General features: G+C 42.8%; 1 protein-coding gene across 11 annotated transcripts in view; it reads right to left on the reverse strand.

Moving 5' to 3' along the window:
• The window catches only part of MCF2L (MCF.2 cell line derived transforming sequence like), a 178,959-nt gene extending 158,980 nt beyond the window's left edge, over positions 1 to 19,979 (reverse strand). For 4 of the 11 annotated variants that reach the window (XM_053306931.1, XM_053306943.1, XM_053306939.1 and 1 more), the window contains exons 1-2: positions 19,732 to 19,978; positions 11,415 to 11,589 (exon numbers count right to left, since the gene is read on the reverse strand). In XM_053306931.1, the coding sequence (XP_053162906.1) occupies positions 11,415 to 11,568 (154 nt within the window). In that variant the 5' untranslated portion in view covers positions 11,569 to 11,589; positions 19,732 to 19,978. Of the gene's footprint in view, positions 1 to 3,250; positions 3,379 to 11,414; positions 11,590 to 19,731 lie in introns of those variants that run through there. The other 7 variants (XM_053306944.1, XM_053306940.1, XM_053306934.1 and 4 more) reach the window with 6 other exon arrangements.
• Between the last annotated feature and the right edge of the window lie 5,767 nt (positions 19,980 to 25,746).

The raw sequence follows: 25,746 nt of genomic DNA on the forward strand, positions 1-25,746 counted from the left end.
GGTCTGCTTCAGACTCATTACTGGAGCCCCATTCTATCATAAAAGTCAGCCCTGTCATCCAACAGCATGTTAGCTCATCAGGAAGATAGGGGCTGGAGAGGGGAAGATTGCAGAGTGAGGCTAGACTTCCCGGTAAGCCTTTGGGTTGGGGACCGTAAGGCCTCCTCTGTCAGTCCCAACCCTGATCCCCTGTCCATCTGCAGGCTATCCTGCAGTGCAGAGCAGTGCTTCAGTTTCGCCACCAACTTGGACAGCTTCGGGGGTGGTTCCAAGGGCTTCAGTGCCGTAGGAGCCGCCTGCGCTATAATGGTTGGCGCCAATAGGGCGCACTCCCACAGGTAAAACTGCAGACAGGAGGCCCTGTTATGTCTCTGTGCATTGCTCAGGCTCTGGAGTTGTGGCTCCCCATGAGCAGAACACTTGGTTGAGCTACTTAAAGGGAAACTTGCCTGAAGGGTGAACTAAACTGTGCTCCCACTTTGCGGAGCCAGAGGGGATCCTTAAGAGGTTGGTTCAGACACAGACTTGAGTTATCTCTGGAAGCAGAGAGTGGTGGCTTGGGACTTGGGAAACCTAGGTTCAAGTCTCACCTCCCAGATCAGAGGAGGATTTCTTTCTCCAGTCAAAACACAAATTCAAGTTTGTCTGTTTAGCCACAGGCCAAAATAAGTAAGTAAATATTGGGAAAGTATTATTTTATTTACTTATTCGATTTTTATACCGCCCTTCCGAGCTGGCTCAGGGCGGTTTACAATTAAAAACCAGAAATCATTAAAAACAATTAAAACAGAAATACAAATATAAACACCAATTTAAAAACATCTTAAAAAACAATTAAACTATCAAAACAATTAAAACCCTGAAAACCAGGTTAACATTAAAACAATTAAAACTAATTAAAAACCCTGAAAGGCCAGGCCAAACAGATGGGTTTTACGGGCTCTCTTGAAGTAGCCAGAAAATGGGCAGGATTGCCAAAAAGCCAGTATTTTATGGTCCTAACTAGTACATTTCTATTTAGTTAAATGTATTTATTTACAGAATGCATATACTGTCTTTTGACTGAATGTTCCTCACAGTGTAGCAGCTCTCCACATTCTTGGCAATTGAAGAAGCCGGCCAGAAGGCACCTCCTTTTGCTTCTGCTGTCTTGGACAACCTACAGTAAAACCAGTTCAGATTCTTGTTCAAATTGTTTGAATGGCTTGTTCAACACTATGGGTTCAACCCTTTGGGTTTTAAGTAAATGCCTAAGGCAGAACCAACTGTGTCAAACAAATGAGCTTCCAGAGACTGAGGAGCTGGTGGAGTGGTCATTATATCACCTGTCAGACTGGACAGGACAAACTAAAGCAGTTGACAGAGTCAGGGGAGCCGTTTTCACTGTCTCACTGGTATATTACACACAAAGTTCAGGACCTCCCCGTGAAAAATAAAAAAGACATATAATGCACTTACAGAGACAAATGAAAATTCCTGCATTCAGCTTGAGTGGTGCAACCTAGGTTAGGAAAATTAGTGGAGCACAGATATGAGGCTTAAAATAAGACATCAAACCCCAATCAAAATTTAAAAAATCATGTTCTGTCAGGTGACCAACCTAAAAAACCAGGAAACATGGCAGAATCCATGCAAGTTTCTATCTTTGACCCTGCCAGGTTCTGCCTAGTGTAGATTTTATTATGCCAGAAGTTCTTACAGAATCAGTCCAGGGTTTGCTCCTCATTAATTACATGCAATAGAAGGCAATAATGTGATTGAAAATAGACCTGCCCCAATTGCAAAGGAAGGGGAAATCTGAAATGTATTTAAGATCCAGATTTTGTCAGGCTCTGCCCTGGCACAGCAGGTGTCGTACAAGTTTCTATCCTACAGTTTTTAACACCAAAAAGATTGCATGGATGAGCAATAGAGAATACTTCCTCTACCTGCAGCTCACGCATGATGCTTTTCTCTTGCAATGTAGCAAGTGTGCTTGGTTAGGAGAACAGCATTTGGAGAAAAGGGCTCTGGGACATTCAGCAGGCGAGTCCTGCAATCCTCACTCACATGTTCATTTTACGATTAAACAGTTCTTCGCTCTCTGTGCGATTAGGGAAAACCATATTTAAGACATATAGATTTGCTGCCACTAAAGACTGTGAAAGCCAGACCTTTGAAGTAGCATCAGTGAAAGGTCCTTCAGTGAATGGAAGGGAAGTTCAACTCACACAAGCATCCCTTGCATAAGCACAACTCTTCTTCCATTCATGGAAGGAGTTTTTACAACAGTCCACCACTCAACATTCAGATCTGAATGTCAAAGGTTTGAATGCCACCCATTGTTTGCGGAAGTGATTGTCTATTTTGTAGTGTTCTAGTACAGAAAGAATAGACAATAAATTATCTAGTGGGACAGAAAGTCACTAAGCCTACCATCCTGCTTTGAAAACCAACCCTAGAATCTCAAGCCCTGGAGAACACAAACGGGGTCGAGAAATAAACAAAGCAAATATAATCTTGACATTTTGCTACTCAAGAGTATTTCTTCAAAACTCTGGAATATTTAAAATTCAGTTACATCAGAAAAATTGCTTTGATAATGAAATGAACACAAATTGAAATTTCAAGTTATTTCCCAAAAGTTATATTACAGCACTACATCAAAACAAAAATAAATGAACTGAAGCAAATTAATCTTCCAACTGTAACCAAGCACACCTACATGTAACCGCATTTGCTTACAGCCATCCCTTACTACCTTTCCCTCTCTTCCCCCTGGCTCTGTTGTTACCTCACTGTTGTTTTTAAGATTATAAACTCCCCTGGGGAAGGGCCACGTCTTTGTTGTTTACAAAATACCCTATAATTACAATGATAGTGCTGTAATAAATAATATATATTCTTCACAAATTTAAACAAAAACCGTGGTTTGCTATTAATTTCCCCAATGCTATCTGCCTACTTTTCCATACAGTTTTTTATCTTAAAAGTCCGTGTTCACAATGCAACAATCCACAGAGAGGTTAAAAATGTTAAGAACCACAAATCCCTATTCCATCACAATATAAGGAGGTGTTTGATGCAGCATGAACAATTCTGTCAAAATCCTTTGGAGAGATCCTTTTGGAATCTAAGAACTTGCCCAGTTCAGATTTAATATAATACCAGCAATTTCTCTTTCTAATGGAAATCACATAACTACTACTATATTCTTGATCTAACAGTGTGTATTTTCAGTCCACGGCTTGCCCCAGGAATTCATACAAACCTTTCTGGGAAGTTTTCTTCAAAATTCAAATTCTATTTCATCTCAAATATTCACTTCATAAAGCTTAATAAATGTATCACACATTTGATTTGAGTAAAAAAAGTTCATGCACAAGTGTTAAATCGCAACTCTGCAAGCATCTAATCAACTGACAGATTCAGCTTAATACAGTCTCTTTGCAGGAACTGGTTTCCTTGGAAACAGACAAGCCACGTGTTTTACCACAGGGGACAGCATTTCTTTAGCACAATCCTCACTTACTTGGAAGAGATTTATAGGATGCTTCATCCAAACATCTTTTTTCACACTTTTGGAAGTAAAATACTCATTGTTCAAAACTGTTGATTGTTTGATTACTTTTATTTTTATTACAATTAGATGCTCTCTCCCTAATGTGTGCAAATGTTCTTAGTATAAATCAGCTTATTTAGATAAATATGAAGATTTAAAAGAATTAAAAGCTAATTATTGAGGGTTTCTATGTTCTCCCATGTGGTACACACCCTACTTTGGCAACCATTACCAAACTGTATAGTAATGAAAAGCCCACTTCCCTCCTCCCACTTTAATCTGCTTGCTGGCCATCTTTCTGCAACGATTCTTCCACTTGATTCAACAGCAGCACCTACTGGGTATGAAAGGTTAATACAACCTCAGATCATCTCTGCTAAGACCTTTCTTTGTCATTTTGCCAAGCAATGCTTAAAATAATCATGGGAGAGAGCAGATTTCCATCCTTAATTCAATAACATAAATGCATCTTTGTCTTTTATAAGAAGATAACATAACCCTATATGACTACATAACATAACCCTATATGACTACAAAAATCATGTAGACAAATTTATTAAGACTAATAATGCTGAGCATCTGTATAGTACTTTGAACTGTTCAAGACATTTCAGATGCATTGGCCTAGTTCACACAATCATTAACTGGGTAGGACAAGTTCTTAGCCAAGTTAGGGAGCTGTGCACGTTCCTGTTTTGCAGTCATGTGTAAACAACAGCAAGGCAGGAGGTGGGGGAAGTGATCATGTGCAAGGCTCCTGCTGGGTAGGAGGGCTCTGTCCTACCCAGCAGATGTACCCAGCTTTTTAATGAGGTAGGAGAAAAGCCTTCCCATCCAGCAGGAGCCTCATGCTGATCACTTTCCCCACCTCCTACCTCATTCTTTATCGCAAAACAAGAGTGCACACAGCTTCCCAACTTGAAGTGGGTGCTAGTCCTACCCACTTAATGATGATGAGAACTAGTCTGCTATATTCCAATTCTGACAACTAACCTAAAGGGCTAGATGAGTATTATACCCTACATTATGGATTGGGTATCTGAGGCTGACAGAATCTAAGCTAAGGCCCATTAATGACTTCACAGCTGAAGAGAAATTTGAACCTGGGGCTTCCCAATTCATAGTTGAATCTCTCGGTCACTATGCTACACCATTAACCAACTGTGCTGCTTCCTTGGACTGTGTCTAACTTGCTACTCACTACTCCCCTTGCTACCCAACAGTGTCATTTCTATTGGTGCCTGAACAGCATGCAGCCTGGAAAAATGGAAAGATTTCTGTAACCAGTCATGAGTTCTTTCAAGACCGAGGGAGAATTTATACAACTATCTGCAGAAAGGAGAGATTCTATAGCTTCTGTATGAATAAAGCCATTGGTCGATCATGAACGCACAACAGTTTCTTAAAATGAAAATAATTTATCTTTAAACAAATCTTTAAGATTTGTTAGTTTCCTCTACTTGGAATCTCAACTGGTATAGAACAGAACATTCACTGCAGCTAATAAACGAAGGCCATTTCCATTCTATTTTAATATAGCCTGAAATGGCTAACATGCTAAAGTTTTGCATTACTTCCTTCCAGATCATAAACTATAAAATGGTTTTGCACATGCTCAACACTTACTTTCATTATTTTTAGCCTACCTTCCAGCAGGCTTATGAGATCACCCGGCATTCCATGTGTCCATGTGCGTGTCCCCCCCCACATCAACTTCGCAGCACCTGGACCAATATGAACCAAATTTGGTACAGTTGTAGGGACACATAGGGGCACCTCAATGGCATAGTTTGTGATGATGTCATCCACCCCAATTCAAGGTGCTGGATGCATAAACATTTGAGGCCCAAGTGGGCTAACTTGTGAGCCACCTAACCAATTTGAACCAAATTTGCTACATCTGTAGAGGCACTGTCATGTCCTCACTCTCAGATAGCAAAGAGGAAGGGGATGCTGATAGCCCTTCAGCTGATGCAGGGGTGCCTGAGGGGCAGAGCCCGGCTGTCGGTTCCCAAGAGACGGCCGAGGCAGAGACGGCTGATGTTTCAGAGCAGGCACAGCAATCTGAGGCAGCAGAGACAGGGACTGATGAACCAGAGGATGAGCTATGCAGGCAACCCCCATTGACTCCACAGCAGAGACGGGTCACAAGATGGCAGGCACAGCTGGACTCAATCAGGAAAAGTAAGCGCCTCTTGCAGAGGGCTGATAAGCCTTGAATCCCTGCCAGCTAAGAGTTATCAGCTTGGACTATAAAGCATGTCTACAGCTTGCAGTTAGCCGCTGGAAGGTAATGTATATCATCCCTAGAGTAGACAGCTTTCAGACTGAGCAAGAAATATTTCCGAGCCGTGTTTCGCTTCTGCAACCCAGTTTGGTCTTTTGTGAACTATCATCCTAGACTTCCCTACCGGGTGGCCAGATTGCTGACAGGCACATGGGGAAACCTCAATGGCATAGTTTGTGATGTCATCTACCCCAATGCAAGATGGCAGATGGGTGAACATTTGAGGTGCAAGTGGGCTAACTTGTGGACATCTATTTGTACCTAATTTAGTCCAATTGTAGAGATAGGGATAGGAAAGTAGGCAGATTAGTTCTTACTAGGACAACTTGTTATTTATATAGTACCATCAATATGCATGGTTCTTTTCAAAATATAGTCCACACTCCAAGGAGCATACAATCTAAATGTCAATACCAAAAAGCGATAACAATGGAAGGGACGATATGATCAAATGCAGTTACATGTTCTATGTTTTGTGAGGGGTTGAGACAAAAGGTCAAAATGAAAATGTGAAAGATCTCTCCCTTTGGGGCTTGCTACTACACAGAGCCACCCTTCCATGTTTTTGCCTGCTTGACTAAACCTCCAGCACCCATCCATGTTTTTGCCTGTATCTAAACCTCTGGCACCCTCTTAAGCAGCATTCAAAATGAGACCATCTTTTTGGCCTGTGCGAAACATTCAAACAAAACTTGGCACAGGTTAAAATGCAGGTTCAGACATCATGGAGAACCAGTGTCCAGTAATTCTACTTGCAAGCTTAATACCAGCTTGGAATAAACCTTGGTTTCACTTACTAAGTGTTGGAGTTATGTCTCATGTATTTGTTAGCCTCTCCACAACAAGTTGTTCTCACTTTATTCAAAATGAGTCAAATTTGCACCCTCCATGCTCACTTGTATACACTTTTTTTCTCATACACACACACACACACGTTAAAGCATTTAGAGAAATATTTTCTCATGCTTGGAATCATTTGTAAAACCCATGTTTTCATCTAAACATTTGACTTAATCTCTTGGGGCAATTTCAGACATCATGGAGAACTGGCAGTTTAGTCAAACTGCTGGTTCCTGATGCATGCCCCTGAGCCCGACTTCCAGTGTCCAGATAGCAATGCCAACACTGAGCATGTCCAAACCCACCAGTGTGGGCATATTCCACCCTACTTGCACTCCAGAAGTGAGGACATTTATGCCCTGGTTATAGCTGTCAGCTTCCAGAGGGCAAGTAGGATAAACATTTGCCAACTGGTGCGTTCAGACAGCATGCCCAATCTCAGCATAGCTATCTTGACACTGGAAGTCAGGCTCATGAACATGCTTCAGGAACCAGCAGGTCGAGCGAGCTGCCAGTTCTCCATGTGGTATCTGAAATTGGGTTTTCCAAATGATTCCAAGGAAGAGAAAATACTTCTCTAAATGCTTTAACTTGTATATGTATATGAGAAAGTGTATGCAAGCGAGCATTCAGAGTGCAAACTTGACTCATTTGAACAAAGGAGTCAGAGAACATTTTGTTATGGAGCAGCTAACAAATAAAGTTGTTATTGATATTAAAAATGCATTTTGAGTTGCCCAACAGACTTAACTCCAACACTTCGTAAGTAAAACCAAGTACCTTATTTTACGGACTATAAGACGCTACGGACTATAAGACACACCTTAATTTCAATCCAGTTTTTCAGAGTTTTTGAGCTTTCCTTCTCCTCTCGCCTCCATCTCCCCTCCAAGCCCTCCCACCGCGCCCCGCTCTGTCCTTTCCCTCCTTCTGCCAGCAGCAGCAAGCCCACATTGGTGACCCACGGTGGCAGCTACTGCTGGTTGTTGTGCATCGCGGCAGCCGGTGGGGCCTGCCCGGGACCTCTTTCTCCACCTCCTCTTGTGCCTTCGGTGGCTCCTGCAGGCTGGCGCTCGCCTGCGCGGGCTCGTCTCCAAGTCGGGCCCCGCGTCCCCTCAGAGGGCGGCGGCACAGCAGCCTCCGTCACTGCAGCAGCATCGGGGCGGCAACCGGAGGGAACCCGGGAAGGGGGGCAGCAGGCAGGCTGACTAGGCTGCTCCCGGCAGGCCCCGGCGAGAGAGGAAGGGAGGTGGTAAGCCAATCCTCCCTGCTTGCCCTTCCTCCTCCCCCCACTCTCTTTCACCGACAAGCCCTAAACTTCCAACTTCTCCCCGGCTCCGGCCGCACAATAGAACATGGTAGGGAGTGAGGAGCGGATGAGACCAAGCAGCCCGAGTGGAGAGGGGAGGACGGGGCTAGAGGCGAAGCAGCCGGTACAGGGAGCAGGAGCAGCAGCAGCAACAGCGTCAAGCTTTCCCCTCCGCCCTCCCTCCTTTTCCAGAGTATAAGACGCACCTGAATTTGGGCGGATATTTTTCCGAGGAAAAAAGTGCGTCTTATACTCCGTAAAATACGGTAAAGTAAAACCAAACTGGTATTAAGCCTGCCATTGGAATTACTGTCAGTTCCATTATATTTGGTATTACCTGGTAGCAAACACACACAATGTTTTCAAAGCTTTTTGATTTCATATTACACATAACCATTTTAGCTTTAAAATTCAATTAAAAGCAGCACAGAACGTAAAACCCTTCCAATTACTTAAATCAGGTATTTAGAGGTAACATTTAGAGATATTTGTCAGAGCAGATAGCTAAAAGGAACAAAAGTTATAATTTTCATCTAAGCCGCTTTCCATTTAAACCTGTTTGAAATGAAAGGCACATCTTGGGTAATGAATATCGGAAGTACAACTGTTTGTGTATCACTAGCTCACTAGAGTTTTTCCCCTTCTGCACCTACTTTGATTTTCAGGAAGCAATGTAAAAGATTAAATTATCTGAGCTTGTACCAAGTAGCTGGATTAGCAAAACGTACAGTGCTTGATAGACTTCCCACCTGGGTATGTTATTTCCTTTTTCATATGAATTTCCATGTTATTAAATTAACTACTACCTTGGTAATAAGCCCAGTTAAATCTGTTCTCCTCTAATTAAAGGACACCTACCAGAGCTCAATGCATCTGTTCAATTATATATCAGTACAATTTCTTGCAATGTACACAGCTGAAGAACTTTCTATTGGATGTTGTGCACAGGGGAAAAAAACACCTAGTCAAGTATCTGATTAGGCTCGGCTTATTAGACAGACATTTTATTTGGTCTATAACAAGTATAGTTGGCTCATCAGGTCACCCTCCCTTTCTCTCAAACTTAACAGCTTAAGATTTCCAACGCCTGTGAACAGAATAGCTGTGTGTTGAAATTAACACCAATGTTTAAATTAGTAATTTGCTTTTCTAAAAAAACAAAGAAAAATTGAACAGTAGATGCACGCACAGCTTTCCTGCAAAAATTTCAGCCATGTGTCTATTTTATACTTAGCTAAACCATCCCTCTCGAACCCAAAGTACGTGGTCATTTATGCAACTTTACTTAAGACTGGTTACTCCAGGTGGCTCATGTCATGTGAATAGCCATAAAGCCTAAGATGGACAAGCCAAATAACTCATTTGCCCTAACCAAGGAGATGTACCAGCAAAAGAAAAGATGCAATTGCAAAACTAGCAGTTTAAAATAAATAATAATTACTTCCATTGGAATTCTAAAGACCAGTTTGTCCAGCTCTAACACATAAACCATCAGGCTAGCAGAAAATCAAATGTTAGCTGGATAACCATGCTGGAAGCAAGTTACAGTCCTGCTGGAGCAATGTAAGATAAGCAAAAGATACAGATGCTTTCCTACTGAGATAGAACTATGTAATCACAAAACATGAAGCTCGCTCAGTGAGCTTATGCCAGATTTTTCAGAAGCAGGAAATGAACGTGCTGTCTGTAGGCACTAAAGTAAGAGGATATAGATAATAAAGAGGATACTATATGCAGTTTCAAGAGTTGCTGGCAGTGCATCACACATTTGTTAACACCATCTCCAACCTGCCTTTACAGTTATTTGTCCTATATGTGCCGTCCCCACCCCATCTCCCTGTGAACAGGAGGAACAGGAATATAGAGGTGGTGGGTGTGGGAGGCAACAGGGTCAAAGGCATAGGAGGCAAGGGGATAGAGTTTCCTAGCAACATTATTTGTCATGAGCTATTTGGGGACTGGGAAACATGTCTTTTATATAATTGTACTTGCCTACACGCTTAGAAAAAGAGTTGCTTATATATATATTTGTTTTTTAAAAATCAAAACTACTTTAAGAGACAGTAAGCTTTGTTTGGCAGACTACAAGGGGTGAGAGCTCAGGGCACATTATTTTTATTCATATAGCACCATCTTTACAAAGTGCTTTACAAAGGACTCTGTAAAGTGTGCTTTACAAAGGAAGCTCCTGCCCTGAGGGGTTTAGAAGCTAGAGATCAACACATGGGAGGCAAAAGAGGAAGGAAGGAGACAGAGGCAAATGTGAGAAGACTATGTTATTATATCCATTGCATGTACCTGAGCTCAGTTACAGTAGGGCCACCATCTCACAAACAAATTGCCCAACCATGGGAGTTTAGCAACCAGACTATAACTGCTAATTTCCGAGGGATCTAATGCAGGCTTCTTAAGAAGTTGCCTCCTTTAAACATGGCGGCATCCTGCCCTCCCTCAGCGAAGCATTTATTATATTAACTAAGCTATTTCCAATCTACCTGCTGGCTGAAATAAGCCATGCTGGGCAAAAGTCAAGATGACGTGGTAAACTGCAATTATCCAACAAGCTTGTCTACATCCCTGAGAGTCAAAAACTGGAACTGATCTAATATAACCATATAAAAGGAGATACTAGACATCTCTATTAACTGTGACAATAGCGAAGACCGGATTGGCCCAGATGTGAAAGATTTTACCTTCAAAAAACTAATTAAAAATGTCACAGTGGGTCAGCGAAGATTCTAAGTTCAGATTTAGGGAAGAGAGAACCTGTGTTAGTCCTCTCCCAATCTTCTCAGGTGAGAATCAGCACCCTTTCACCTCTGCTAAGAGGAGTTGTGGCTGCAAATCCAGCTTTAACCAGGTAGTGGTCCATCTACGACAATAAGAAAATCAAAAGCAGTTCCCACCCATAAAATACCTCCCCAGTCAGCGCAAAAGCAATTAAGAGAGGAATGTCAAGTAGCAAAGTGATAGGTGGTGTGCGAATGTGATTGAACAAAAGATTGATGAAGGGGGATATTGATTCTATAATGCAAATGACTAGTAACTGATGTTAGAGAGACCGTGATGTGTGATAGGAGAGAAAGCGAGACCATGGTGGATTGGATTGGATGCATGATGATGGACGCATGTGAAGCTACCCAAGTCCTCTTGTTGCAGTTTAAAGATCGGCATCACATTCCATTTCCAACATGGTTATGGGACCAATCAAAGTAAAGTTTCGTTTGCTGCTCCACACCACTGTGAAAATGATTAATGCACATAATGTGAGATGTAACTGAACCTGTTGTGTGTGCCAAACCAGTTACTGAACTTCATTTAAAACTGAATTCAAGAATAGTCTTAACTTTAATCTTACTTGCAAGAGTTATTTTATTGCAAAATGCTGCTTAAGCTACATGTTTTCAAGATGTAGCATTTCATAGAGATTACCATACCTGGCATATTCTTATCTTGCACAAGACGAATAATGTCCGACACCACAATATGGTTGTCTGTATCTTCTTTTCCTTCATTAGGCTGGCGGTTCTTTGCAAAACAGTTGCAGCTCCCAGTTTCTTTACAAAGAACAAATCTCCAGTAATCAGACATGAAAATATCTTAGGTTGACTTCTGAAATTTAAAGAGAAACAGAACCAGGTTATCTCACAACTGATATAACAATGACAACTGGCCTATTAGATTTTTCACATTTTATAATAGATGAAGATAATCTGTTCTAAACTGCAGGACAGTTTAAGGACTATATCAAGAAATGGAGGAATACAGACTTTGAACATTTAATCAGCAAAACAGATGCATCAATTGTGCAAATGCTTTTAGAAAAAAGCCCACTTGCAATCTGTGGTGCTACGTATTATCACATATGTTGCATTTATTTTCAGGAAACAATTTATGGCACACTGGGAAGCATTAGATCACGTTATTTACATACTGGTTTTCAACCAAAAAAAGTTGTAAAAGTGATTTACAAGAAAAGGAACCCAAATATTTTGTGTTCCCTGTCCCAAAAGAGCTCACAAACTAAAAAGAAACCCAAGGTAGACACCAGCAACAGCCAGCTGCTCAACCCTCTACTAAATATAAAGAAAATCGCCACTTTGAAATGTACCTCTTTGCCAGTTGCAAACTGAAGCTGACAGGAGTTACCAGGATACGTGAAATTAGCTAGGCAAAAAGTTCAAAATAATTTGAAGAATTATAAATATTCAAACGTTCAGATATTTTACCTTTCAGATATTTTAGAGGAAACAACACTAATTTTTTGAAAATATTGAGAGATAATGTGGAGGAGAAAAAAAGAAACGTGAACTTTGTCTCCAGAAGTGTATCACTACTTGAAAGAAAGTCAGTGTGCCACAGAAAATAGAAAGAAGAGCATGCATAAAACATGCGCAACATCCAGGACAGAAAACAAGGGGTGGGGAGGGGGAATACTCTTAGGCAAAGCTAGGCTCAAGTAAGGAGAAGCTAACAGAGGTCAGAAAACAATTGGACAAGAAGACATTCACCCCACACCTCATGATAATATATACAGTATGCTTCAAAATAGGAACAGAGGAAGCTGCCTTATAGCAAGCCAGATCATTGATCCATCTAGCTCAGTATGGTCTACCCAGACTGGCAGTGGCTTCTCCAAGGTTGCAGGCAGGAGTCTCTCCCAGTCCTGCCTTGGAAGTGCCAGGGAAGGGACTTGGAACCTTCTCAAGGTTCCAGCAGCCTATGCCGTTAAAGACATCACAAGCCATAGCTTCAAGACCATGAATGCTACAACACTGGTAGATAGCATGACCCTTTTGCAGAAATGAGTTTTGACCAAGACATTCTGAAAGCACTGCATTTCTTTGTTTTCATCTATTTTAAAGCACATATAAGCATATGCAGCTGGAGTCTTTTCAGCAACAGCAACCTCATTATGGAACTCTCTCTCCAGAGAAGCTTGGCAGGGCAGCTTTGCTTTCTCGTAATACTTTATTTATGTGACCGTGCTGGGTTTTTTTGTCATGAGCCACCCTAAGGCATTAGGGCACCTTAAGGCATATTATGGAACCATGTGCTGCAATAGAAGTTTCATAAATAAATAATAAACTTTTATTATAAAAGAGTAATCTCTTGCCTATGAGTTTTACAATTGCATATACACATTTCAGTTCATAACTTGTCTGTTATCTATCCCATCCCATCCCCACTTTCATTTTGACATGAAAATAAAGTTTTGGAAGAATGCGCATGCACACTCACTCACCCTTTAATATTTCAGGTCAATTTATAGATTTCTTCCCTTCAGCAAAAGAAAAAAGAAAAAAGGCCATTGCAGTGATCTAGTGTACTTTCTAGTTTTTCTTCTGAAACATTCAATTATTTTGAAAGCTTATGGAGAGAACTATAAGATTTTCAGGTGAATCATACAAATGATTTCAGAGATTGAAAGTAGCTACAAGTTGCAAATTGAATTGCTACTTTAGTTTTTGTTCTGGGCGGCAGTATCAACACACTGTGTGCGCACCTGCATTCAGAGTGGGACCCTCATTACACATGAGCGGGATCTAAAACTAACTGAGCAGACATCAGAAAACTTGGGAGCACACGCACATGCGCACACCTTAGAAGGAATAGTGGTGCACATGCTTCTCCCTCCCATACCTGCACTTCAAATTAGGTTACAATAAACCAAGAATGGTAGTGATGTCCAAACTGACCTATCTTGGTTTGTTATAAGAAACTTAACTGGAATAAACCATGATCTATAACTCACTTCAAACCTTGGTTGCAGTTCACAGTTTATTTCAGGTAATCAAGCCAATAATAATAAACTAGCTTAACCTGCACAGAGCATCTGGGCACTGGTATCTGATTGCTCCCCTCACCCCCTGCCACAGGCCCCCTCACCTCAGAGATTTCTCCACCCTCACCAGAGCTGCACTCCTGCTCCTCCTCCATCCCGTTGCTTCCATCCCCCTCACCTCTCTTGGTCACTCCTCCAACCCTTTACTCCAACCCCCTCATCCCTCTTGGTCGCAGCTTCAGCGTTGCTGGTGCCTACTGGTCAAGCTTCAGCCCTCTATCCCCAGACACCTCCCCCCTTCCAGGCTCGGACTGGCCCACAGGGCATATTCCCAGTGTGCCCCACCTGCAGGGCACCCCTGTGTCCCCCCACACTCAGCAGCAGTTAGCAGACCCAACTCTCGCCTGAGTGCCTCCCTCCGCCCTCTTGACAAGCACAAGGAGGACTTGCCACGATGCAGGAGGAGGAGAGTCGGGAAGGAAGCCCTGCTCATGGAGATCGACCAACCCTTTACTCCAACCCCCTCATCCCTCTTGGTCGCAGCTTCAGCGTTGCTGGTGCCTACTGGTCAAGCTTCAGCCCTCTATCCCCAGAGACCTCCCCCCTTCCAGGCTCGGACTGGCCCACAGGGCATATTCCCAGTGTGCCCCACCTGCAGGGCACCCCTGTGTCCCCCCACACTCAGCAGCAGTTAGCAGACCCAACTCTCACCTGAGTGCCTCCCTCCGCCCTCTTGACAAGCACAAGGAGGACTTGCCACGATGCAGGAGGAGGAGAGTCGGGAAGGAAGCCATGCTCATGGAGATCGACAATAGCAATGAGTAAAAAAGGGGTTAACTTGTTGTTGCTCTCCCAGCCTTCGTGGTTCTCCTTTGCAGAGCCAGGCTGGCTGTTGGGTTTATTGTCTCCCTCAGAGAAGGAAAATAAAACTTTTTTTAAAAAATCAACCCGGGGGGGGTTTTTACCCCCCCCCATTAAAAATATTTATATGCTGCTTTTTAGCAATAAAGTTCTCAAAATGGCTTAAATAGCAAAATATGAGAAAATGATTCCCCTTATAATCATCAATATTTTATTTTGCTTTGTGCTTGTAACAGTAGCTCATATATAAATAATTTACATATTGTCTTTTAATGGACTAAAATCCCCCAACATTTTCTTGAAAATAGCTTCACAAATGGCTAAAATGAACATTAAGCATTTCCCCTCCCCCACCAAAAGTATGTTTTTTATACAATTGCTTCAAAATAAGACTTTGCAAGTCAAATCGCAATAAATGAATTTTTAAAATTTCCTTGGGTAGTTTACTTGGTTGTCTTTAAATCCTAAGAAACTGGGGTAACTTTACATATCACATTCTGCTGACCTGTAAAAGATAAAACGGGCCTGCTTGCTGCTGTGCTAGGTCTAAAAAAACACTATATGAATTTACTTTTGAGTTTACATGCTTAGGATTGAAGCGCATGTGGCTAAAAGTCAACATATACATATATTTTATCATGACACACATCCTGTTCTTCCTCCAAAGAGTTCAGGGTAGTGTGCATGTTATCTGTATGGGAGTGTGTGAGTAAAGAGAGAGAAACTGGTCTGCTTACTGGTTTGGAGTGATCTGCCAGCAGGGTGGTGTGGGGGAACCAATCCTCCAGAAGAACTAGGAGTTTCCTTTTTTCCTTTCCATCCCTTCTCAGATTAGCCACAGGTACTAGGGATGTGCACGGAACCGCGGCGGGGCGTTTTGAAGGTGGTGGGAGTCTCCCTTTAAGAGCAAGGGACTTACCCCTCCCACCGCTTTCCCCCCACCATCAGTTTTTTTTAAAAGCCCATTGGTGCGGCAGCATACCTCCCTGTATGACTGGAAGTCACCAACGTGCCAGGAGACCCCTGCCATATTCGAACCGGTTCGGAGGCCCATAAAGGGCCTCCGAACCGGTTCCATGAACATCCATAATGGCGATGCCTTAGAGAATTATATATAGAGATAACAAATAATAAACTATATTTTTTAGCTGCCCCATAACAAATTGTTCTCTGGGTGGCTCACAAAAGAGGATTAAAACATACAATAAATACACATAATACATTAAATCATAACAGGCATAAAATAAAATAAAATCCAAAATACAGTTAAAAAAACAGCTTAAAAACTCATTTTAAAATTAGCTAAAAATCAGAACAAATATGAAAAGCCAAATTTAAAAAGCCTGTGTGGACAAAAGTGGTCTTTACCCAGAGTCTAAAAGAACCATGTGATGAAGCCAGGAGAACCTATTCCATAAATGGGGTGCAACCACCGAAAAGGCCCTCTCCCTGGTGGTCACCTACCTCACTCTGTTTGGCAGGGGCACCCGGAGGAGGGCCTGTGAAGATTTTAAAGTACGGGAAGGGACATATGGGGCAAGGAGCATTCTCAGGTAACCTGGTCCCAAGTCATTTAGCAATAGCAATAGCAATAGCAATAGCAATAGCACTTACATTTATATACCGCTCTATAGCTGAAGCTCTCTAAGCTGTTTACAATGATTTAGCATATTGCCCCCCAACATTCTGGGTACTCATTTTACCGACCTCGGAAGGATGGAAGGCTGAGTCAACCTTGAGCCCCTGGTCAGGATCGAACTTGTAACCTTCTGGTTACAGGGCAGCAGTTTTACCACTGTGCCACCAGGGGCTCGTTTAGGACTTTAAAGGTTAAAAACAGCACTATGAATTGGGCCCAGAACAGACTGGGAGCCAGTGCAGCTGGCGAAGCACTGGTGTGATATGATCAAAACATGCAGTCCTAGTTAATCATCTTGCAGCCCTATTTTGTACTAGCTGCAGTTTCCAGACCATTTTCAAAGGCAGTTCCACGTACAATGCATTGCAGTAATCCAAGCAAGAGTTTACCAGAGTATGAGTAACTGTGGCCAAGCTATCTCTGTCTAGGTCACAGTTGGGTGTATCAGCCAAAGCTGATACAAGGTGCTCCGAGCCACAGAGGCTACCTGAACATCTAGTGACAGTGCTGGATTGATGATCACCCCCCAAACTGTGAACCTGGTCCTTCAGGGGGAGTGCAACCCCATCTAGAACAGGCTGAACATCGTTCATCCAGGCAGATGAACCACTGAACAACAGTACTTCTGTCTGGTCTGGATTAAGTTTCAATTTATTCACCCTCATCCAGTCCATTACTGCATCCAAGCACCAACTATAGGCTAGAATAAATCAAGATCAATTGGTTCAGACATTTATATATACTATATACTATCAAGATATATACTATATCTTGATAGCTCTATCTTGGGAAGGAAATCTGGTCTTGTAGCAGCAAGCATTAACTGACCCCTTTGCTAAGCAGGGTCCACCCTGGTTTGCATTAGAATGGGAAATTACATGTGAGCACACTGTAAGATATTCCCCTTAGGGGATGGGGATACTCTGGGAAGAGCACCTGTTTGCAAGCAGAAGGTTCCGAGTTCCCTCCCTGGCATCTCCATCTATCTTGGAGACAGAGCTGAGAGAGAGTCCTGCCTGCAACTTGGAAAAGCTGCTCCCAGTCTGTGTAGACAATCCTGAGCTAGATGGACTGATGGTCCGACTCAGTATAAGGCAGCTTCCTATATTCCTATCTTCATTTACTGTATTTAAATCAGAAGGAGATGTTCACATAGGCATGAGAGGGGCTAGTACATGCTCCCAAAACTTGGGAACATTGTACAGGACCAGGCTTTACCCATGGCTCTCTGTGCATCTGAACCAGCCCTTTACCCATATTTGAAGCAGATGGGGGAAAAAATAGATTTCTCTTTTTTCTGAAAGAGATTATCCTTCCTGTTCCTCTTCATAATATTCATTTGCAGGGGAAAAAGAAGTAGGTGTAAGTATAGATGTTTTAAACAGGTCCCATTCTTGAAATGTAATGTACAAAATATTTTATATAAGCCAAAACAATCAATTCAACAGTTACAGCTGAAATATAATCATATTTACTTAGATGCATATTCCAGTGTGTTTAATGGAACTTACTTCTAAGTAAGTGTGAATAAGGCTTCATACTTACCTGGGAGCGAGTTATTTTCAGCACAGTGGGATTTTCTTCCACGTAAACATGCATGGGACTGTACTGAAACAACTCATTTTGTATACAGAACTCTTCCCCCCTCCACACACACACAGACTAATTGAGGTGTATGCTTTAGTTTACATGTTGAAAGAATAACTATCCTTCTCTAAGACACGACTGGGACATAAAACTCATAATTTTGCATCCAGAAAAATAATCTAATTGTTCAATATTCAATTCTCTTATAAATATAATATTCATTCCTACTGAAAGCCATTTTTTCAAGCAGAACTGAAAACAGGGAGTGCCCATGTACCAAAATGCATGCCTAATGATGTCTGGAAATACTAACCAAGGCTAAAAGAGTAATTTCCTGCCCATATTTAGTTAGGCAGGTCACAGGAATGACCTGCAGAAATTATCCATTTCAAGCCATCCTATTATCCCCAAACCTGATCTTCCCTTATAAGTTTAGGTACCACATTTCCTGTCTACAGAAGAGTCATCTTCTAATCAAATCTCCTGACTATGAGATATAATAGGCTTGCTCTTAACATTGATAGTGGCCCCCTTTTTCAAAAGCAAATTTCTAATTATACTTTCTCAAGAAAAAGCTAAGCAAGCTCCACTGAGTCTGTAAGAAAGGACTCAGAATTTTCTGTATAAGATTAGTTCACAATGCAATCTAAAAGGCTGGGAGGCTGAAGTGGTTCTGGAACCATCAAGTACTATCTCAGCTATCAAGAATTTCATAAGCATTTTATCTACACATGCAATGCAAATAGCTCTTGCTACTGATCACTGTTACAACTTCTAAGTGTATAACCACAGGATGGCTACCTGCAGCAGTGTTCAGAGTTCCTGTCCTGTACTTTTCAGTAGTGATGTATACAAAAATTTCCACAAGTGTTGCTTTTTTTCACTCCTGAAGCTGTATGACATAATAAGGTACACCTGTTCAATTTTCTTTTTCTACCCCCAGATGACAAGGTACCGGTGGTAGAGCAGGGCAAAACAGCAAAAGAGAATGCCTATTATATTTAACCGCATGCCAATTTCAACTTTTACTTGTTAAAAGTTCCTTGTGGGAGGAAAAAAAAATACTCGGGAATGATCTTTTAGAACACAATTAAGACAGCCTATAAATAAAGGAAGTATGGCATAAAATGTTATTAATTTGACTCAAAATTTTGAAATATTGATAGCTACACATACTGCAGAAGAGAAAACCAGTTTTGATTTTCTAATTAAATTTTTACACACAGAGAAAGGAAGCATCCTGTAATATTTATCAAGCTTTTATTTCAGGTTTTTTAAGGCTGTTGTAGCTCAGTCCTCAGTTGTACTTCCATGAGCAAAATACGTTGTGGGGATTGGTGGCTTTTTGTTGCAAAATGATGAAACCTAGTCCAATTAATTTTGGAGAGCAAGTTTATGCATGCTTTCTAATGGAAACTGTATTCAATGGGACTTCTGAATAGACGTGAATAGGAGATCGGAAAGGGCAAATGCCCGAATGAAGAACAGCTCAAACTTCTCATCCCCTTAGAAATGGAGAACCCATAAAGGAGTTTGTGTGGCTTCTATAAACCCTCACAGAAATTAGTGGGAAGGGGAGGGGGGCGAGGAATTACAGAAAGCTTGCTGATCACCAGCAAACCTATCCCTACCATGAGATTGGCCAGTTCTGCAAGAGGACAGAGTAGCCCTGTTCCTTTCCCAGAAAGGGGACATGCAAGAGACACACACACTACCCCCGCCTACGCCATCCCCCACCCTCCACGGGGTTATCAACACTAAAGAGAGAAACCTGTAAAAGCAGGAGGAACCAGGATTTAAACCTCCCCCTCTGCGAGCCGTTTACGCAGCAAAGGAGGAGTCACCCAACCAAAACAAATGCACAAAGCAGACAATTACTCACCTCCAGGGCCGCCGCCGCCGCCGCCGCCTGGTTCCTGGGACCGCAATGCTGCCCACAAGGTGCTCTCTCTGGCTGCAAAATCTCTCCCTCCCCGCGCGCGCGCCTCTCTGGGTCTGCTCGTCGCAAGCTCTTCTCCGACTTGTGCCGCCGCCGTGCGGCTGGGAAAGGAGCTACAAGTTTGGCCAAAGCGTGTGGGACCAGCGGGAAGAGGCAGCTTCTCACCTTCCTTCCCCTGGTCGTCTGCAGCACAGCACCGCCCACCCATATCCCCCCGTTATTCGCGGCGGGAATGAGCTGGGCGGAGGATGCAGCAGGCATCGTGGTGGCGGAGTTTTCTTTGTTGCTGTGGGGAGTGGTGGATGCGCCACGCTGGGTGAGGAGACCTGGACTCGGGAACTCGCCAAGCGGCGCGCGGTGCTCTCTGCGCCAGGGAACCCACCTTCTCCGTGCTGTCTCTGGCCTCCCCCGCAGCTTGCGCCGAGTTGCTTTTCTCCTTTCAAGACGGAGATTACGCGCTCACTTTTGCGGCGGTCTCTTACTATTTGCTTTCCCCGGCCAGCGCCATGTGTTTGGAAATAAAATGAGGATGATGGTGGATATCAGCTAAAGCAAACTAAGCCTAACTGATACAGCCCCCCCTGCCCCGTTTGTTTTTGCCTACTGCACAAACAGTCAACGCAACCCTCCTCCCCCAAAGCCATGAGGCTCCAGGGGTGGGAGGCACTGAAGGGAAGGGAAGTCTGATCTACTTCTTGTATAAGGCCGTGAAGATTGAAAGGGAACAGTATTCATCCACTTCTTTATTTAACCTTTTCTCTCTTTCTCATCTATTTCATTAAAAGAACAAACTAACTCCTAATTAAATGCCATAGGCCCAAATGCACAAAAACTTGGTTCCCACTGTACAATTTTGGGTGGTTGTTTTTTTCCACTGCACACAATGTGCCCGCAGGATAAAATAAACCCTGTTTTAAAGCCGAGCTTCCTTGTAAGAGTTTTGGTCCTCTGGAACCAGAACTCGTGGTTCCCACTGCACAAAGATAAAAACGTGGTTCCCACTGCACAATTTTGGGTGATTGTTTTTTCCACTACACACAATGTGCCCAGTAGCAGGATAAAAAAAACACCCCTGTTTTAAAGCCGAGCTTCCTTGTAAGAGTTCTGGTCCTCTACAAGCCAATCAAGTTAAACAGTCTTTAGATTTACAGGCAGAGGATTGGAACTCAAACCCAGTCAACACTTGGCTGCTTAATTTTGAAGCACTGAAATACAAAATGGGAACTGTGTTCTTGATGCACAATACAAACATGTTTAAGTGAATAATAATAACAATATAATAAACTTTGTTTGTTAGCTGCCCCATAACAAAATGTTCCCTGGGTGGCTCACAACATAGAATTAAAATGTACAATAAAAACACATAACTCATTAAATCATAACAGACAAACAAAGCTAAAAAGAAAATGCAAAATACAATACAAAATAGCTTACAATAAATTTTAGAATTAGTTAAAAATCAGAACAAATCTGAAAGCCCTAATTTAAAAGGCATGGGTGAACAAAAAGGTCTTTACCAGGCGTCCCTGGTGCCCCTGGTGGCGCAGTGGAAAAACTGCCGCCCTGTAACCAGAAGGTTAAAAGTTCGATCCTGACCGGGGGCTCAAGATTGACTCAGCCTTCCATCCTTCCGAGGTTGGTAAAATGAGTACCCAGAATGTTGGGGGCAATATGCTAAATCATTGTAAACCGCTTAGAGAGCTCCAGCTATAGAGCGGTATATAAATGTAAGCGCTATTGCTATTGCTAAAGGAACAAAGTGATGAAACCAGGAAACCTCACTGGGAAGACTATTTCATAAATGGGGTGCAACCACTGAAAAAGGCCCTCTTCCTGGTAGCTGCCCACCACCTCCAAGCAGTGCCTCCCACACCCAACTCAGCCAGCCTATCCCAAATGCTACCATGGTCAATGGCATCGAAAGCCGCTGAGAGATCCGAGAGAATTAACAGGGTTGCATTGCCTCGTCTCTTTGAATGCAATATTAAGAACAGAAGAAGAGCCCTGCTCAATCAAAGCAAGGGTCTGTTGAGTCCAACATCCTGTTTCCAGCTATGGCCGCCTCCTGGTCAGGTCACAAGCAGCAGGGCATGAAGGTAGTATGCTTCTCCTTTACCTTCATTCTCAGGTAGGCTTGCCACCTGTTACTTAGTTTATGAACTATTCTTCATCTAGGAATAAAATGTAGCATTCCTTTAAAATGCCATTTGTTCCTTTTTGTGGCTGCCACAAACAAGAACAAACTGTGTTCCAAAAGAACACTACATTTTAATCCTAAGAGCAATTTCTTGAAATAAGGAATGGGGCAAGCCTATTCTTAGGAACCAGTATTCAGAGGCACACAGGCTCCAGTTGTAGATACAGTATTCTATTTAGGTCTTAATAGCTATTGATACTCCAATAATGTGTCTAACCCCCTTTTAAAGCCACATAGACAGATGACCATCAAGAAAGATATAAGCATTCCTCATAGATTTCTAAACTCTTCTTTGGCTTGAACTAAAATCCAATTACCTATCCAGCCCAACCAAACCTTTTCTCTCCCACCTAGCCCTCCCAACAGGGCTGTCTCCAGATCTTCAGGTGCCTTGGGCAAATGGCCCTCTATGGGCCCCTCCTACTTGGGTACCTTCCCAGGTTTTTACTTGGGCCTTCCTTCCTGGATGAGATGAAAGCCTTGACAGTTATGCAGCTGAGAGGACCTCTCGGAGAAAGCTCCCATTTGCAGATGTGATGGGGGAAGGAGGCAACCATGGAGTAATTCTGTTGGGTTGCTCCCCCTACACTGTATGAAGTTTATGGACACAATCGGGGATTGGCAGTTGGCCCTCAGAAAGGCTGTGTCAGTTGGACTTCATCAGGATCAAACATGTTGGGTTCGGCGGCTAAGCTCTTTTTCACATTAGTGAAGGAAAGACAGCCTTGCTGAGTCAGGCAACAAGCTTTGACATGGATGAGATGAGCAAAAGGAGCTTCTAGAGCCAAGATCAGCTCACTTCAGTATTGTCTACCCCTTTTAGTTTTTAAAGCTGTGCATTCACCTGACAGAATCATGAAGCTCTGTCGAAGCCCTGTTGTGAGGAGCAAGACGAGCAGAATGGGAGTGGATTGCCACTCATGGGATTATGGGAAACAGATTTACATAGCTCTGTCTCCATTGAGTAAGTGGGAGGTTCAGCCCCTTCAAGGTTATTCTTCTCCACTGTAGGATACTTCCATATTTAGAGGCAATATTGCCCTATTCATTCCCAGAATAAGGGACAAGCAACAAGGGAGGGCTTTCACCACCTTGGCCTGCTTGTGGACTTCCCCACCAGATAGCTGTCTATCCCTTGTAGGAAATCAGTATGTGGACTAGGTGGCCCTCAGTCTGATCTAGCTAGGCACCTATATTCTTAAGCGAGAATGTAGATCATGCAGATTAGTGATGCCTTGACTGTGTGGATCACACTTTGTAAATTTAAAACATGTAATTGGACCACCACAGATGTATTTAAAAGATCCCCTTCTCCCATATGAATCAGTCTCTTTTAAATCAGCCTTGGAACCCTTGCTTCCATTGCCTTCATTTCAGGTTAGACAGATGACCACTGACAGCTGGCTTTTTTTGGTGGCAGTTCACCTTCGGTGGCGCAGTGGGGAAATGCTTGACTAACAAGCAGAAGGTTGCTGGTTTGAATACCTGCTGGTATGTTTCCCAGACTATGGGAAACACCTATATCAGGCAGCAGCAATATAGGAAGATGCTGAAAGGCATCATCTCATACTGTACGGGAGGAGGCAAGGGTAAACCCCTCCTGTATTCTACCAAAAGAAAGCCACAGGGCTCTGTGGGCACCAGGAGTTAAAATTGACTTGAGGGCACACTTCACTTTACGCTATTATGGAAACACCCTGCTCCTAGAACTCAAATGGTGCCAACTTTATTTTTCCAGCTCTAGATACATGCAGTTTTATTTTTAAGTGTGTTTAGTGATTGATTTGGTAACTGATTTTATTTGTTTCTTGTTTCTGCTGCTATTCCAGCTTATTTTTTGAATTTATTGTTTTAGTTTTTAACTATTTTAGAATGTTTTAATTACATTTTAACTAAATAGCACAGTCTCTCATATGGGATATAATTTAGAACAAAGCATATACACTAATAAACATCAGTGAAAGAAATCTGAATAATAAGGGTTCCGGAATAGAAAAGGGTAGAACAAAGCAGTATGATTGGGTACAAACATATTTTTAAAAATCAGTAGCAACCTTATATCCTGTAATGGTGTTGCTTGGAGACTGCTGTTTTGCAAAGTGGTCCACAAATAGGCCTTGTGGAGCCTTCCACAAAGCTCCATACTGTTTCCAATGCTCTTTAATATCTACATGAAACAGCTGGGAGAGATCATCAGGAGGTTTGATATAGGGTGTTTGATACAGGGTGTTATCAATATGCTGATGACACCCAGATCTATTTCTCTATATCTACTCATTATAAAATGGCATAACACTTCTTAAGCAGCCTTCCCTGGACCCCTCAGCGATGAATAACTATAGGCCAGTCTCTAATCTCCCTTGGTTGGGCAAGGTGATTGAGAGTGTGGTGGCCGACCAGCTCCAGGTGGTTTTGGAGGAAGCTGATTATCTAGACAAATTCAAAACTGGCTTTAGAGCTGGCTATGGAGTTGAGCCAGCCTTGGTCGGCCTGATGGATGACCTCTACCAGGGTATCGACAGAGGGAGTGTGACTCTGCTGGTACTTCTGAATCTCTTGCCGGTGTTCAATACCATCGACCTTGGTATCCTTCTGGATCACCTGGGGATAGGGGGCACTGCTTTGCAGTGGTTCCGCTCCTATCTCTCAGGTAGATTTCAGATGGTGGAGCTTGGTGACAGTTGCTCCTCAAAACAGGAGCTGTTATATAGAGTCCCTCAGGGCTCCATGATCCCCGGACCTTTGTATGTAGTCCAGAAACTACAATTGGTACAGAATACGGCAGTCAGACTGGTGTCCACAACAACTCACAAGGACCATATAACACCCATCTTAAAGAACTACAATGGCTGCTAGGGATGTGCCCAAACTTGATTTGGGCAGCCATAGGTGGGTTTCAGTTCCTTGAAAACCCAGGTAAGCAGGTCCTTACCTGCTTCTTTGTCACCCCACTGCTTTACGGGGTGTGGCAATTTCTGTCCAAAATGCTGCGCGTGCCTGCAGCACTGCTCCCAGCAGCCTGCATGCAGTGTCGGCATGCACATGGCTGCCATGTTTGACGCCATGGTTGCTGACCATGCAAATGGCTGCCACACATGCATGGAGTCCATGAGCGTACCAGCATCACTCAGGGACAGCTGGGAGACACCTTGTTGTCGTGTGGGGATAGCTGCGGGGAATGCCAGGATTACGGCAATGGTGACAATCAGAGGAGGAGCAGGTATGGACCTAATCTCCTCCTCTTTATTATTTATTTTTTGTTATATTTCTATACCACCTTTCATTAAAACAATCCCAAGGCAGTTTAAACGGGATGTGTAAGCCCTCATTTTTAAAGGGATTTGCCTGTGATTAGGACACCTGAATTGAGTTTTGGTACATCCTTATTTTTAACACTCAGTAATTGGATCAGTAATTGAAATACATCATGCCCAAGAGAGATAGATGATCTTTCTCAGATTATAGGAACATAGGAAGCTGCCATATACTGAGTCAGACCATTGGTCTATCTAGCTCAGTATTGTCTTCACAGACTGGCAGCAGCTTCTCCAAGGTTGCAGGCAGGACTCTCTCTCAGCCCTATCTTGGAGAAGCCAGGGAGGGAACTTGGAACCTTCTGCTCTTCCCAGAGTCGCTCCATCCCCTGAGGGGAATATCTTATAGTGCTCACACTTTTAGTCTCCCTTTCATATTGATCCCTGCTAACTTGGCAAAGAGGCACCTTTTAACATGGTGATTCTCTTTATTTAGCAGGAGGAGAG

This window comes from Hemicordylus capensis, chromosome 3, assembly GCF_027244095.1.
Source record: "Hemicordylus capensis ecotype Gifberg chromosome 3, rHemCap1.1.pri, whole genome shotgun sequence".
In the NCBI taxonomy this organism is placed as follows: Eukaryota; Metazoa; Chordata; class Lepidosauria; order Squamata; family Cordylidae; genus Hemicordylus; species Hemicordylus capensis.